The 18,189-nt window shown below is 34.5% G+C and overlaps 2 protein-coding genes across 2 annotated transcripts; one reads left to right on the top strand and one right to left on the bottom strand.

Annotated features, from left to right (window-relative positions):
* Positions 1-1,993, top strand: LOC135961321 (uncharacterized). The gene is made up of 2 exons (XM_065512817.1): positions 1-1,634; positions 1,699-1,993. Exon 1 carries the CDS (start codon positions 1-3, stop codon positions 1,477-1,479), a length of 1,479 nt encoding a protein of 492 aa, XP_065368889.1. The 3' UTR covers positions 1,480-1,634; positions 1,699-1,993.
* Positions 1,994-16,795: 14,802 nt separating this feature from the next.
* LOC135961320 (uncharacterized) lies at positions 16,796-17,389 on the bottom strand. The gene is made up of 3 exons (XM_065512814.1): positions 17,331-17,389; positions 17,183-17,261; positions 16,796-17,110 (listed from the first exon to the last, which is right to left on the bottom strand). Exons 1-3 carry the CDS (start codon positions 17,387-17,389, stop codon positions 16,796-16,798), a joined length of 453 nt encoding a protein of 150 aa, XP_065368886.1.
* Positions 17,390-18,189: the final 800 nt, after the last annotated feature.

The raw sequence follows: 18,189 nt of genomic DNA, 5'->3' as shown, positions 1-18,189 counted from the left end.
ATGTCCTTGGTCGAGGGTGCTAAAATCTCCAAGGGTAACGTGAGTACTCAGGCGGAAGCCACAGGTCTGAGTGCCACTGGAGCTACTGTGACTGCGACGAATCAGACGAATACCCCGGGTCTGGTAGTCGGTGATGCTACTGGGGTAAACAAAACGAATAGTTTTTTGACTAGACAGGAAAGAGTGACTATGGACGACAGCGACGACAACCTCTCAGGTCTGAAAGGGTTAAACCTTTATGAGACTGATGAGGAGGACTTACTCATGGTGTCCTCCGAGCCGCTAAAAGCGAATGAAGACGTACATCCGGAGGCCCATGACCCTGCAAAGGGAGACACAGAACAGAAAAACAGGAAACAGGACTCAGAACAGGACGAACGGAAAAGGTTGGCGGGCTACAAACGCTCTCTCCGGTATGTCAGGACGTTGGACTCGCGAGATCCCGCGTCTTTGACCACCAGGGAAAAGCGTTTGCGGCGTAAACATACCTACCACATACAGAAGTATGAGGCCATGCTAAATACTACTGTTGTGGAGGTAAGGCCAGCCAAGACTAAGACCGAACCAAACCAGAGCAGGCAGGTGATCACATCTAAACATGTGCCCCATGCCAGCACTGGACCGAACACGATCACCGTCTCGGAGGATCTTGACGTACGCCCATCTACATCAAAGAGGGCCACGTCGGCGCCAAAGAGAGGTGATGACCAATGCGGCACGACGAAGTCTGCTAGCACAACACCCAAGGTGCTGTCCGCAATCTCCTCTACTCGAGGAACCGCGATGGCTTCCAAAGGTACAGCAAGCAGGCCTAGTATTAAGCGGCAAAGGTCAGGTGAAACGCAGGTGTCTGAGGGTAAGCGGCTGAAACCATCAACTAGCTTAACATCAGCACCTGAGCTACAAGTAGCCATCATAGATCGTAGTCAACCTGATGGGAAAATGACTACGGACAGATGGCTGCTTCTGGAGGAGAAGATCTTGCGGGCACTAGTGGACGAACTCGCATGCAGTGAGGATGATTCCTTCACTGCATTCGATGGCGCCAAATGGTTAAAGGGTGTCAAGATCATCGGGTGCGGTAACGAGAAGGCCCTAGGCTTTCTCAGTAACTGTATCCGAGGAGTTGGCGAACTCTGGCCCAACGCAAGAATCGAAATCGTCCCACTGGATCAAGTACCTTTTCGTACGACGGTGAGAGTGTGGGTCCCTCCTCCCCTTTTGGAGGACGAAGCCACGCTAACACTTATAAAGCGTCAGAATAAGGAACTTGGTACAGAGGACTGGACGATTGAACGAGGGCGCTCTAGGGACAAAGGAGAAGGCAAGGATCTCTGGATCAAAATTGGTTCAGAATCCCTCCGACTCCTGCGTTCTTCGCAAGGCGTCATCAAGTACGGGCTAAACCAACTCCGGTTGATCTTGCCCGCGGTGAAGCGCAATGATGAACCCAAGCGGCCTGAGAGTGGTACAGATTAATCTGCACCACTCCGAAGCAGCATCGGACGATTTGCTGCGCTTCATGGAGAAGGAAGCTATCCACGTGGCCTTAATCCAAGAACCCTGGCTTGTAGCCAGTAAAGTTCGAGGCGTCCGGTCACGAAACTATGTGCTCCTTTCTCCGAACCCTGAAGGTAAAGTAAGGAGCTGTATTTTGGTCAGGAAAGACATTAAGGTTTTCCTTCTATCTAATTACAGTTCTGGTGATTTAACGGTAGTTGCACTAGAGCGACAAGGGTTACCAACCCTAATCATATCATCTGCGTACCTACCATACGACGAAGCTAATCCGCCCTCACGTGCCGTACGCACACTTGTAGACTGGTGTAACACAAGGGGCCATGATCTCATCATAGGATGTGATGCTAATGCCCATCATACTCTGTGGGGGAGCTCGGATATAAATGACAGGGGTGAGTGTTTACTTCAATACCTTCTATCTACTAACCTAAGTGTTTGCAATAGGGGTAATATACCAACGTTCTTCAATAGGATCAGGGAGCAGGTCATTGATATTACTCTGGTAGGGAACACTGACTCAGTTAGAATTCTTGATTGGAGAGTTTCACTCGAGTGCTCATTCTCCGATCACCACAGGATAGTATTTACGATACAGCTTACACTGGATAGGGAAAAACCCTTTAGAAATCCTAGGAAAACCGACTGGGTCAATTTCTGTAATCTTAGTGACACCATACCACATCCAGCAATGGATAGATTAAATGGTACACGGGACTTGGACGACTCGGTGGATTTTCTATCCAGGTCATTAAGGGAAGCCTACTATGCTTCGTGTAGGGAGCGGCAGGGACCTAGGAAATTCCGGCAACCATGGTGGAATCCTAGACTAATGCAGCTAAGAAAGGAATGTAGAAAACTTTTTAATAAGGCGAAGAGGGACCAAGACTTGTTAAGCTGGGACGATTATCGTCAAAGCTTCAACACTTTCAAGAGGGAAACCAGACGGGCAAAGAGGGAATCTTGGGAGCGTTTCTGTGGGGAACTGGAGAATACCACGGAGGCATCGCGTCTACGAAAGGTACTATCCAAGGATCCTGGTACGCCTGGATTCCTGATGAAACCGGATGGTAACTTTACTGAAAGTAGTATCGAAACTTTGGAACTGCTAATGGAGACACACTTTTCGGGTTGCAGGGATGATGAAAATGAGGTATCCGCTTCGGAGCATCTTGCAGCTTCTCAAATCCACATAAGTGAATTAGTTAGATCCATTGTTAGCGTGGAGAAAATCTCGTGGGCGGTGTCATCTTTTAAGCCCTATAAATCACCAGGGCCAGATGGCATATTCCCAGCGTTACTCCAAAAATCGATTTCAACCATCATGCCATGGCTTATAATGATATTTAGGTACAGCCTGGAAACAGGATACATCCCTAAAGAATGGAGAGAGGTTACAGTGGTATTTATCCCCAAAGCGGGAAAGGTAAACCACAGTACCGCAAAGGACTATAGACCGATCAGTCTGTCATCGTTTTTATTGAAAACACTGGAAAGATTGGTCGATATCCACGTCAGGAACATCCTCTCCCCTGATAATTTCTGTAGGGCACAGCACGCATACCTTAAAGGCAGGTCGGTGGAGACAGCCTTGCATGACGTTGTCGGAACTATAGAGGGGACACTTGACAAGAAGGAATATGTTATGGCATCTTTCTTGGATATAGAGGGTGCGTTTAATAATGTGAACATATCCGCAATAGTTGATGCACTGGGTGACTTATGTGTTGATCAGCGGATAAGGAATTGGACAGAAAATATGCTTAGGAGCAGGGCCATTAACTCTAATATGGGTATTGGTAGGACAAGGAAAGTTGTGACAAGAGGCACACCACAAGGTGGGGTCATCTCTCCACTTCTGTGGAATCTTGTCGTAAATAAAATCCTTTTCAGGCTCAGTAGGATAGGTACCAAAGTAGTCGCATATGCTGACGACGTTGTGCTTCTTATTCAAGGGAAGTTTCTTCCCACAATAAGTGAACTCATGGAATCAGCGTTCTGCTATCATGGGCCAAGGAAAACGGTTTGGGTGTTAACCCTGCCAAAACCGAACTGGTTCTTTTCACCAGGAGATGGGGTCTTAAACCATACATTGTACACTGGATGTACACCGCGGTCATAAGACCTATTTTGACCTATGGGGCTCTTGTTTGGTGGAGAGTGGTGGAGACTAAGACTCACCTCTCTATTCTAAACAAGGTACAAAGATTAGCATGTCTTGCAATTACTGGCTCTATGAATTCCACACCTCAGGCCAGTCTAGAGACGATGCTAAATATAACTCCCCTTGATATATATATCAAATGCATTTCTGCTAAGTCTGCTCTACGACTCAAACAGTCGAGCGGACTGAAGCACGATCGTATTGGTCATGGCACCATCCTACAAAAGATAGGCAGGCCAATCATAGGGAGGGAAACGGATTATATAATACCCACACCGAATTTTGATAGAACATTTAGGATCAGAATACCGACAAGGGATGATTGGGCCGCGAACTCTGTCCTAAGAGATGACGTGATCTCAATCTATACTGATGGTTCAAAGACAGAAAGAGGCACGGGCTCGGGAATCTTCTCAGATGAGCTGGACCTTTTGATGTCTCTTCGATTACCCGATACCTGCACGGTTTTCCAGGCAGAGATTTATGCTATTGATACAGCCGCGAGAAGAATCCGGGAACTGAATCTCGAAAATTCGACCATACATATCTACTTGGACAGCCTGGCATCAATCAAGGCTCTTAACTCCAACGTGATTAGGAAAATGTAGGAAATGTCTTCTCAATTGTATCAAATCACTGGCACAACTGACACAACATCACGTGGAGTTGATATGGGTTCCAGGACATGCGGGCATCCGGGGAAATGAAGTATCTGATGAGTGCGCAACAAACGGGTCGTCCCTGGACGTATCTCTTGCGCAAAGGGATATTCACACTCCCTTGGTGACAGTATCAAAATTGATAGATGAATGGGCTTTGAGCGAGACGGAACTCAGGTGGTCAAATATCATCACTTGTAGAATATCCAGAATGCTCTGGCCCAATCTAACAGAGGATAGAACTAAGACTCTTTTGTCTCTTAGTAGGAATTCGATTAGACTTCTCACGGGTATAATTACTGGGCACTGCATGATTGGACATATGTCGGAACGTATGGGTTACCCACGTTATGGCTATTGTAGAAGTTGTTTAGATGAAGAGGAGGAGGAATCGGTACAGCACCTTCTATGTGAATGCCCAGCCTTACAAGAGCATAGACTACTACATCTTGGTAGAGCTCTTTTCCATGATCTGGACTGTCTCAGGGATGTGTCACTAGTGAATATGATTGGGTTTATTAGAAGTACCGGCTGGTTCCCATAGGGACCACAGAAATCACATAATAGACGAAACTAGGGAGGGAAACTATTCTCACTTTATGTGTGACATTTTCAGCATAAGGGAATAGTACTTCTAAGGGTACCACAATGGGCCGCAAGGCCTCCGAGTGAACTCGCTAACTTGCGAGCAACCCACGTAACCTAAACCTAAGAAATTATTTATAAATGTTATGAATTGAAATCAATGAATTCGAATCATAATATTTATGTTGAAACTTTTTTCTGTGTGGGCTTTTTCGAAATGAAAGAAAGGCAGAAAAGATGAATCTTTGCTAATGGAGAAGATTAACAATAAACTTCACCCGAGGATGGTTAAAAAATCTCATATCGTGGTTGTGCAAGAACCTAAAACCGAGCTTTTGGGTCACAGTGGGGGATATGAAAAATATCTAAACCGATAATCCGATTTTAATAAAAATTCCAACGACTATAGAGGAGGTGATATACCCCAGACACCCCAAATTGGGGTGTCTGGGGTATATTACAAATTAAAAATGATGCCAAATTTGTGATCTCGATCCGATTTGAAATATTTAAATATATGTGGAATCTCAATAAATTCTCAAAACAATTCTGAAATTTCTTTAACAGAATTTTTAAAAATTTTAAAATTGAGATTTGAAACTCCCATTAAAAAAATTTAATTTTGTTGGCCATACCTGCGAAAGTTAACGGTATTGTACAAGGACTAAAACTCATACACAAGTAAATACGGATATATTTTAAGCAAAAATTGTCTTTTATTTTAATATTTCGAAAAATATGTTAATTATACCCTTCACATTCGTGAGAAGGGTATATATAAGTTTGTCATTCCGTTTGTAATTTCTACATCTTTCATTTCCGATCCTATAAAGTAAATATATTCTGGATCCTTATAGATAGCGGAGTCGAATAAGCCATGTCCGCCTGTCTGTCTGTTAAAATCAACTTTCCGAAGCCCCAAATAACTTACATACACGATTCATGCATCAATATCTCCGAAATTCTTCCGGCTCGGTTGCTATTTAAAATCGAGAAAATCGGTCCACAAATGGCAGAGATATGAGGATTCGATTTTTGACCTATCGAGGTTGTCAAATTACTAAGTCAGGATTACAAGTCAGAATTTTTTTCACCAAAAAAAAAAAATTAAATTTAAAATATTTTTTTTATGCTTTTATTATAACATTATTCCTGCCTTTAATTTCTAGGCCTTATAATATGTGATTAAATCTTAAAACTAAACAATTACTTAAAATAGAATAACAGAAATGAATTTCAAAAAAGTACCAAAATATGTGTACGATTGGTGCCCCTTTTTACCCCTTAGTACTTGAGTTCCGAATATAATCTTGTGGGCTCTTTTTGTGTTGTTGGAAGGATATTGCAATCCTTTTAGAGCCTTTTTTTCCACCGTGTGGAAATAATTTTCGAAAATTTCCATATTAATTATCAGTAAAAAGTACAATTAGAAAATAATATTCTAGGTAATTTTATTGAAAAACTAAATTTTAATAAAAAAAGTACCAAAAAAGGATACCATTTTCCCCCCTTGAAAATTCAAATTTCAAAAAAGTACCAAAAAGATTTCTACTCACTATTGTTCCGGGTCCGATGAATTAAAAATTATATTTCTATGTTTATCAATTTAGGAGATATAAAAGTTAACAAAGGGTTTTACTGGTACTATCTTTAGCCGTTTTGGTCACCTAGAATATCAAGATATGGAGGTACAGGTTTTACCCGGTTTTTCCCGTTTTATCCCCCTTAGTGTTCGAATTTCGTAAAATCTATATGATGTAGAAGGAACCTATTACACGAATTTCAAGTTTCTAGCTTTAGCGATTTGGGCTGGGCATTAATGAGTCATGCCTTATATTTTTATATATATAGATTAATGTTTAGAGCTCGTCGATATTTTATTTCGTTGGTCAAATTTATCCCTACATCTTGGAAAATTAATATGGTCACTGCCAATTGATACTCAAGTCTATATATTTTTCAATTATTTTAAAACTTTTAACGTGTATTTTTTCCTTCAAAAGAAAGTTAAATTCTTAAACGTATATATATGTATATTAATCTAATACTTTAATATTATTTTGAACAACTTAATTTGTTATTCATTTCACTTGGGTATTGTAATCATTAGATATAAATTTAATTATAATTGAATTTATTTATACATATACAAATTTAATAGAAATTAATTTTGATTTTGATTAATCGATCGGCGAATAATCTCGCGAGAATAACTTTTTATTTTAGTTTGTTTTTAGTGATATGGTAGAGACTAGGTCAAGTTGGCGTGCCCCGATAGACTAGTCGATAGTGTGCTGGACTATTAATCTGCAGACAAGCAATACGCTTCGATGTTTGTGTTTGTTTTAAAAAAAAGATGCAACGCCGCTTCTTCTTCCTCTAGGCCTATCCTCGGGTATCACCCAGTTCAATGGCCTTAACAACAACAAATGCGACCTTAACACAGGCAGCTTTGAGTACCAACTCGGCACAATTAAATCCCCAGTGTGCCCCTATAAATCAGGAAAGAGAAGTTGAGAGCAATATAACCTCGTCTAACTATAGGAACCTCACAGCACAAAATGTCCGCCGGGAGTTTCGCATCAGTATGACAGCTAATCAGCACAATGTACAACCTAGAGTAGTAGACGTACAAAATATAATCGAGCCAACACTAGGGCTGAGGCAGGTCGAGATGATGCGCTCTATGGAAGGCAGTCTCCGTGAGATCGTGCCTCAATATGCGCCTATAAATCAGGAAAGAGAAGTTGAGAGCAATATAACCTCGTCTAACTATAGGAACCTCACAGCACAAAATGTCCACCAGGAGTTTCGCAGCAGTATGGCAGCTAATCAGCACAATGCACAACCTAGAATAGCAGACGTACAAAATATAATCGAGCCAACACTAGGGCTTAGGCAGGTCGAGATGATGCGCTATATGGAAGGCAGTCTCCGTGAGATCGTGCCCCAGATAGTAGCCGAAAGTTTGCGCTCATGGCTAGAAGCTCAGACAATCAGGCTACATGGCAACAGTCACCACCTCAAGTCAACAGACAACCACCACCACCTAACATCTTCCAAATCCAAATTCCAGTAAGGCCAGCTATTCAGACTATGCCACCACCTGACAATAATAATACGTTTCAGCACTATGACACGAGGCCACCGTATAATTTTGCATATTTCTGAACTTTGACCTCGATGCGCGTCCAGAAATCCTTGCCCGATTTGGCTCAAATTTTCTGCACTTAACATTTAGGCCTAGTGTCACAATATTCCACACGGCACTCTTAGAAATCTAAAAAAAAAAATCGGCTGTCACTCTAATACATACCCACATACAAACATCCATTTTTATATATATAGAAGATAGATAAATTTGTGAAACTCCTTAACTTTCTGCATTATGTTACAGAAATGTGTAGATTTATTTATATTAATGAAAATTACAGTAAAAAAAAAAACGTTTTGAAGATTAACCCTAAATTTCATTTGGGTCAAAATGGCCCATAATAATCGCTAAAATTCGTAAAAATTAAAATTTTCCAGTTTATGTAAACAATTTGCTACTAAATAATTACTTTTGCAATTGAATGAAAAAGAATCGCAATATTTTCGTTATAATGAGATCGAAATGACAAAAATTGGTTAAAAAATGTCAATGTTATTAAAAATTCCCCAGACCATTAACGGCCACTTGAAAAAGAAATTTAGAAAAAAAAATTATCATATTTAGAGAAATATTAAAATAGAAGGTAATTTTTACTTAAAATATATCCGTCTTTACTTGTGTATGACTTTTTGTCTTCGTAGGATACCGGTAACCTATTCGCAGGTATGACCAAAGGAATTAAATTTTTTTTGGCAGTTTCAAATCTCCATTTTCAAAATTTTAAAAATTTTGTTAAACAAATTTCAGAATTTGTTGATCATCACATTGGGATTTATTAAGATTATAATAGGGAATAAAAATATGAAAAAAAATCGTACCTGCGATTTAAATTTTGGGATTTTCGAGAAAAACTAATTTGTTTAAATCGTGAAGGTCAAATATCAAATTTTTCAATATTTGAAATTTCTAAAGTAATGATAGCGAAATGTAATATATTTTTGGGCCGATTTTAATAAAACTTTCCAAAAAAATAGTTTTTCTCAAAAATCGCAAGATTTGAATCACAGGTACGGAAAAAATGTAATAGGTATTGACATAATTTTTTCACATTTTTATTCCCTATTATAATCTCAATAAATCTCAATGTGTGATCAAACAATTCTGAAATTTCTTTAACAAAATTTTTAAAAATTTGAAAATGGAGATTTGAAACTCCCATTAAAAAAATTTAATTTTGTTGGCCATACCTGCGAAAGTTAACGGTATTGTACAAGGACTAAAACTCATACACAAGTAAATACGGATATATTTTAAGCAAAAATTGTCTTTTATTTTAATATTTCTAAAAATATGTTAATTATACCCTTCACCTTCGTGAGAAGGGTATATATAAGATTGTCATTTCGTTTGTAATTTCTACATCTTTCATTTCCGATCCTATAGCGGAGTCGATCAAATCAACTTTCCGAAGCCCCAAATAACTTACATACACGATTCATACATCAATATCTCCGGAATTCTTCCGGCTATTTAAAATCGAGAAAATCGGTCCACAAGTGGCTGAGATATGAGGATTCGATTTTTGACCTATCGAGGTTGTCAAATTAGTAAGTCAGGATTACTAAGTAAGAATTTTTTTTCACCAAAAAAAAAATTAAATTAAAAATAGTTAAAATAGAATAACAGAAATGAATTTCAAAAAAGTACCAAAATATGTGTACTGATTATTGGTGTCCCTTTTTCCCCTTAGTACTTGAGTTCCGAATAGAATCTTGTGAGCTCTTTTTGGTGTTGTTGGAAGGATATTTTACCTTTTTTCAAATCCTTTTTGAGCCTTTTTTTCCACCGTGTGGAAATAATTTTCGAAAATTTCCATATTAAAAAAGTACAATTAGAAAATAATAATTCTAGGTAATTTTATTGAAAAAATAAATTTTAATACAAAATTACCAAAAAAGGATACCATTTTCCCCCCTTGAAAATTCAAATTTCAAAAAAGTACCAAAAAGATTTCTACTCACTATTGTTCCGGGTCTGTCGTGTGCACCCTGTAGATGTTGGAGAAGAGGTTGGCAACGCGACGCATGATGACAGATGTCAGAGTCGGTTTGACATAAAGTAAAAAGGAAACGGACTAGAACGGAGTAAATAAAAACAAACAAAATACAGGCGTCAGGCAAAGTAGATTGCTGACAATCTATTTTGCCTGGAACAAATAGTATGACACCGAGGTGATGAGCTGGTGTTTGACCTGAAGATCGGTCTCTTTGGTTGTGAATTGGATTGGTAAGTGGTTAAGTGGCGCATCGAAAAACAAAAAAAAATAAAAATAACAAATTTGTGAGAGTTTTTGTGAATCATTTTATTATTTCAATTAAATGTACAAAAAAAAACAATTAATTAAAAATTAAAGAAAAGAACTTAAAAATAAAGAAAATAACCTAAAATTAAAGATAAGAACTTAAAAATAAAGAAAAGAACCTAAAAATAAATTTAAATAAAACTAAAAAAAAATAAAGGTTAAAACTAAAAGCTAAAACTAAATATAAAAATGAATCTAAAATAAAATTTAAAACTAAAACTAAATTAAAATAAAACAAAAAACTGAAATAAAAGCTAAATAAATAAAACCTGAATATAAAAATAAATCTAAACAAAATTCAAATGTAAGACTAAATAATCCGGAAGGAAAACCTAAAATCTAAAACTACATTAAAAATCAAGCTAAAAGAAAAAATAAAAAAAAACCTGAAAAAGAAACATTAAACTTTATAAAAGTAAAAAACCGCCATTTTCGCCAGCCACTTCCGCCAAATTCACCATCCCCCACATCAACTCTATCCACCAGAGTATACACCATCCCTCATCCTTAATATAATCATCCGCCAATTTCATCAGTCATCAGAAGTCATCTCTTTCATCCGCCATCACCTTGTTTTCCCCTACCTAGTCTGTTTATCCATCATCATCTTGTTGTCAGCATCTCCTCCATCATCCAACAGGCATCTCAGCAAGCACCATCTTTGCATTTTCATCACCTACCACCCTCAACACTGAAACATCAGGTATTCTGTAAATATAAAAGAAAAATATATAAGTGTACATATTGTTACGTTTTAACCTTTTCAAAACGCTGGTTTATTTCCTTTAAATAAACCGGATACTTTTGATTGCAAATAAAAGCCGTTTAGTAGTTTGAAAATTGTAACAACTCTTTATTTCTTTAAAATGTACAACAACAGAATTAAATAGCCACTCAATGTTTTTTTATACACGTTTATAAATTCTCAGAATTACAGACACAATTTATAATGTACACGAATTTACTTTAAGGCACTTAGTTGATGTTTATTCGAAAAGCGTCTCTGATAAACTCACTCACGAAAAATATATATATAATATAAAATACCTTTTTATAAATACCCAATATAATTAAACTTACTTGAAATCTCATGTATATGAAAGCTGCTAAAAGAATTTTAAACTCATATGTTAAATAATTAATATTTTTTTTTAATTATTAATGATATTATATTTTGATGTTTATAATAACTTACCTAAATAATATTGTTAATCAAGTTTAATTTAATTTTTATGAAAAATATTTCAATAAAATATAATAATGAATTTTATAACGTTTTAAAAAAAAAATGATGAGTTTTTTTAAAATTATAAAAATGGAAGAATAAAGTAAAAGGTAAGTGATTGGGGTAAAATAATCTAGTGGTGTGTGAAGGGTTAGTTAGGGGCAACTACTGAACCAATTAAGTTGCCATGGAAAGGACAGTAGGATCCCGTGGCAGGGAACAATATGTTGGCAGTCCATCGGCCAACAAGATGATTAGTTTTGACAGAAAATTGTTTATTTGAGTTTGTGTTTTTGTGTTGTTTGTTCACCACTCACTTCGGGTTCTTTTCATTTTTTTATATTCCTTCCTAAATGCTGGTATGTATTTTTTTTGTACGCCAGAACAATGGTACCAGTGTTGGCAAGAACCACCCCATCCGGCGAGCCTCAGCCTGGCATACGCCATCATACCAGCGCCGCCAACATCTGGTAACCCTCAACATCACAACAGATGTTTCTGTTGATTTATTTTTTTTAAAACCTGGTCAGTACAGGTCCGATGAATTAAAAATTCTATTTCTATGTTTATCAATTTAGGAGATATAAAAGTTAACAAAGGGTTTTACTGGTACTATTTTTAGGCGTTTTGGTCACCTAGAATATCGAATTTCCAAAAAAGTACCAGACACCTCTCGGCTCTTTTTTTGATTAAAAGCGAACACATTTAAAATTTTATTTCTATGTTTATTTGTTTTGGAGATATGGAGGTACAGGTTTTACCCGTTTTATTCCCCTTAGTGTTCGAATTTCCTAAAATCCCTTCTTAGTGGATCTATATGATGTAGAAGGAACCTATTACACGAATTTCAAATTTCTAGCTTTAGCTGTTTGGGTTGGGCATTAATATTTTTATACATTGTATATAGATTAATGTTTAGAGGTCGTCGATATTTTATTTCGTTGGTCAAATTTATCCCTACATCTTGGAAAATTAATATGGTCACTGCCAATTGATACTCAAGTCTATATATTTATACCCTACACCACCATAGTGGGGAGGGTATTATGCGTTTGTGCAGATGTTTGTAACGCCCAAAAATATTAGTCTAACACCCACCTTAAAGTATACCGATCGACTTAGAATCACTTTCTGAGTCGATTAAGCGATGTCCGTCCGTCTGGTCGGCTGGCTGGCTGGCTGGCTGTCCATGTAAACCTTGTGCGCAGAGTACAGGTCGCAATTTTGTAGATATTTCGATGAATTTTTATTTCACCTAGCCCCCATACAAATGTCCTCCCGAAATTGGACTTTATCGGTCATAAATGTTTAATTTATTTATGTAACTACACAAATTTCGCTCCAAATAAGTTTTATATACACAAAATTCATGTCACCAAATTTTGTCACGATCGTTCCATAATTATAGACCCGCTTCCGAAAATCACTTTAACGTGCATAAATCGCTTAAAAATGTTAGTAAACACACAAAATTCAACATAGTTAACACGACCTAATTTCATGGTGATCGGTCCATAATTGGTCATAGCCCCCATATAAGGCCCACTTCCGAAAATCACTCAAAAATATAAATTATTGAAATTTTAAAAGAAAAATGTTTTTGTTCTTTTACTTAGTGCAGGGTATTATATGGTCGGGCTTGACCGACCATACTTTCTTACTTGTTTTCAATTATTTTAAAACTTTTAACGTGTATTTTTTCCTTCAAAAGAAAGTTAAATTCTTAAACGTATATACATATATGTATATTAATCTAATACTTTAATATTATTTTGAACAATTTCATTTGTTATTCATTTCACTTGGGTATTGTAATCATTAGATATAAATTTAATTATAATTGAATTTATTTATACATATACAAATTTAATAGAAATTAATTTTGATTTTGATTAATCGATCGGCGAATAATCATGGTGTATATTAATACAAAGGGGTTGGGATATGGCATAAAGCTTTAACATCAAGCTTAACCAAATATTCAGCTTGAAAATTGTACATCACTGATTAGAACCTAATATTAAAAGTGTGTAGTCTACGAATCAGTGACGTAACAAGATTTATTTATATTAATGAATATTACATTAAAAAAAATGTTTAGAAATTAATTAAACGAATCGAAATGTGTACGTAATTATCGTTGTAATGAGATATAAATGACAAAATTTGGTTAAAAAATGTTAAAGTTATTTCAAATTCGCCAGACCATTAACTTGTCACAGGCCACTTGAAAAAGAAATTTAGGAAAAAATTTAACATATTTCGAGAAAAATTAAAATAAAAATTTTTTGTTTTAAATATATTTGTATTTACTTGTGTATGAGTTTTTGTCTTCGTAGGATACCGTAGGTTAACGGTATCCTACGGACAGGTATGTACAAAAAATAATTTTTTTTAAAGGCTGTTTCGAAAATTTTGTTTAACAAATTTCAGAATTTTTTTAAATCACATTGGGATTTATTTAGATCATAATAGGGAATAAAAATTACGAAAAAATTATGTCAATACCTCTTACAGTTTTTCGTTACTGGGATTTATATTTTGCGATTTTCAAGAAAAACTAATTTTTTGTCCATATTTTGGCGAATGAGCCCAATTTCCTTACTGTTATAAATTTTAAGTAAAGCCTATTCATAATATTATAATCCTAGTAATTTTAAATATGGTCTGAAAACGTTAACCTTTAAATCGTGAAGGTCAAATGTCAAATTTTTCAATATTTTGAATTTCTAATGAAAAGATAGCGAAATGTTATATATTTTTGGGCCGATTTTAATGAAACTTGAGGAAAATATAACCTTACGAGCACTGTGTTTTTTGTGATTTTAAAAGTTGAGGGTCATTTGGAACCCAAGTACTGCTAAGAGTTAATTTCCATTTTTGTGCTGTTATTATAAATACTAGACTTCGTGCTATATTTTTCTTAAGTTTCATCAAAATCGGCGCAAAAATATATAACATTTTGTTCTCTTTAAATTAGAAATGCCAAATATTGAAAAATTTGACCTTCACGATTTAAGGTTTAACGTTTTCCAATTTTAGTAAAACTTTCAGACTATATTTAGAATTATCTGATTCAAAACAGTAAGCTTTTCTCGAAAATTTCAAAATTTAAATCGCAGGTACGGAAAAACTATGAAAGATATTTTCATAATTTTTCACATTTTTATTCCCTATTATATTCTCAATAAATCCCAATAAGATGATCAAAAAATTCTGAAATTTGTTTAACAAAATTTTTAAAAATTTGAAAATGGAGTTTTGAAACTGCACTTAAAAAGATTGTATTTTTTTATTCATACCTGTGAATAGGTTAACGGTATCCTACGAAGACAAAAACTCATTTACAAGTAAATATGGATATATTTTAAGTAATAATTAGCTTTTATTTTAATATTTCTCAAAATATTTTAATTTTGTTCCCACATTTCTTGTTCTAGTGGCCTGAGATATGTTAATGGTCTGGGGAATTTTTAATAACTTTAACATTTTTTGATCAATTTCTGTTTTTTATATCTCAGTAGAACGACAATTACATACACATTTCTATTCTTTTAAATTAAATTGCAAAAGTAATTTTTGTAATGGCAAAATTTTTACAAAAACTGAAAAAATTGCATTATTCCCTTTGTAAATGCATCTCAAAACTTCAGAGGGCTTGCGGCACGTCTTAACCCCAACCGATTTACGTAAAATTTTTTCAGTATGATTTTAAATGATTACCAATGTTCACCAACATTCGTTTATTAAGGGCCACCCTAATGTATAATTATCAAAAAGCCTTACAATAGTGGAATGATTTGTTTTATTTAAGACTATGGCAATTAACCCAGATATGCCGACGGATTGAGTTTGATCATTTTAAAATTACTTTTATATTATTTTGGAAGCAAATGAGAAATAAAAAACAGTGCAATTAAAGTTTTTTAAAAATTTATTGAAAAAAGTGGTTTTTTAGGTCGTCCTATATATAGGATTTCGGGGTCACAACAAAAAAACTAAAACGCAATAATGAAACATTCATGCATATAACAATCAAGCTACTCTTCATAAATATAAATTCCAAAAAAATAGAGTATTTATTCACTTGTAAATGTACAAAGTTTTACTTTCAGTACAAACGAGACATGTCCATAATGACTAAAAAATATCACAAACTAAAAATTCAATAACTCAAAAATAGTAGCAAAAAATAATGCGATCACTCACAATCTAGTGGTGAGTACTAAGTATGTGAACAAGAAAAAATGGTATTTTGATAAACGTGACGTATCCTGTAAACAAGAACTATATGTACTACATGCAGTACAGTCGGCATATCTGGGTTAAAAACCCTTTTCATTGCTGTTTTATAATTGGGTCTCAAAATTCTACCTTTCTCATCCATTGTTTCATCAATCGATATTCAGGTATTCTTATTTTTAATATCTTCGTTACAATTTGCGCAAATCTATCAACTTGCTTTGAACTATAGGTTTTTGATGAATCTTAATATTCTGAACAATTGTTGAATAGTTATATAATTTTATATTAGTTAGTTATTTTGAAATTTACGTATTTTTTACTATTTGTTAAATTTTGATATTTGTGTGAGTATATTTTTAATATAATTCAAATAAATGGAAACTAAGCTCCGTAAGTCAACGAAAATTCAATGAAGATATGTCGATTATGGATATTCTCAATTTTTATTTAAGTAGCTTTGTCCAATTATAATTGGACCTTAACAAAATATTAATATATAGAAATGGAAAATTACAATGCATACAATAAAATCATATTAATAAAACAACATAATGGAAAAAAATGAAATATGCAGCTATGAGTTAAATATGCAAAAATATGCTATAAAACGGAAAATATGCTGTAAAGAGCTAAATATGCACTAAGAAATCGATGCCAAAATTCTTATAATTGTCTTGCCCTGGTTAAAACCGTCATTCTTGGCTATTTGGAGCAGCATAATACATGAAGAAAAATCAGATTTAAAAGTCTGGTTTAATTGAAAACACATGGTAATTAATATTTTACATAACTAACACAAGTAATTATGATTATTTATTATTATATATATTGTAAGTACATTCCTTTACATTCCAATGACAAAGTATTTACATTCTGTGATGATGTTAAAATTAATAAGGAATCAATACATTCAAATCTTAAAGACTACATTATACGCTAAGTTTTAATTAAGGTCTATGTCATGTTTCATCAGGCAGCTCTTAACGGATTCCATAATTTTCAAGTACTGATTGTTGAAACAGCAGCTGCAATAATTTACAGATAAAGGACAATAACCTTCGACACGCCTATACTGGCTCATATTTCGATAGTACACCCAATGTATGGTTTCTTCGCCCAATATTAAAAGTATTTGATTAAAACGATAACCATTTATCGTAAATAAATTTGCATTACCCGATGCAATATTCCACTCGCAATAACGTACCTTCACGGTGGAGGGTATACTGGATTTCTCTTTAGTCATTATGCGATCAAACTAAAAACAGAAAGAAAGTTATTTGTAAGTATAAATTTAAAATAAATATTAAATTGATTTTATAAAACATACCCATTCGCTAACTTGAGGCATGGAGCCACTTGGTGAACGCCTCTTGCGACACATTTTCATTTTAGGACATTGAGGATGGCTGTAAATAAATTGTTTATATTAAATTATGAAATAGTTTGTAAATGATCAATGAAAATTAAATACTTACAGAGATGGGTAATATGATAATTTTAAAATAACAAATTCAACTCTTGTTTGTGGTGCCATTTTCAAAAAATTATAAAATATGATTGTTGAATAGATTTAAATTTTATAAAATATTTATTTAAATTGTCAACTGAAGTTCTCGATGTTTACTGTGCCAAGATCCTTTTGGTTGTGTATAAGAAATTCGTAAATCTTTAATCTTTTATACTTTAAAATCTTTAAGTTAAACTATATACCTAGATGTCTTGTAATAGAATAATTTGCGGACGCTGCATTTAAAGCTAATTAAAAAATCCTTAGGTTTTTATTAGGAATTTCTAGGTAAAATTATGCACACATGGTGGAAAATAATCCAAAACAGGAATTTTCTTTTCAATTTTCCAAGAATACAAACGTGTGTATTATAAATTAAATAGCAGAAAAATTTTCCAAATGTATCCTTTTAAAATGGATATTGATATTTTATACAATTCCGTTTTGAAAACACCTGTAAATAACACGATCTCCATTCAATAACATACTCGATATTATTATTTTAAAATTTGTTTTTGTATTCACGATATTAAAGATTTCAACTTCGTTTTATACGAGTTGATGAATACTAGGATATTCGAATTATTCGATTTTTCTCTTGTTCGAATAAAACGAATAATTCGAATAAGAGATTTTAACTTGTTCGAATAATTCGATCACACGTTTAAAATTAATCGAATTATTCGAATAATTTAAATTTGTTTAAAAAAGTAAAGAATGAAGTTTTGATGTCGGTTTTTTAATATTTTATTGTTAAAGAAAAAAAAAAAAAAAAGTTAAAGTTAACAATTCAAGTATTGATAATGTTAAAGAGCATTTGAAAACAA

The sequence above is a fragment of the Calliphora vicina genome, chromosome 5, assembly GCF_958450345.1.
Source record: "Calliphora vicina chromosome 5, idCalVici1.1, whole genome shotgun sequence".
NCBI classification, from domain to species: Eukaryota; Metazoa; Arthropoda; class Insecta; order Diptera; family Calliphoridae; genus Calliphora; species Calliphora vicina.
Note: the sequence above shows the minus strand (reverse complement) of the source record. Positions and strands in the feature narration are given on the sequence as shown.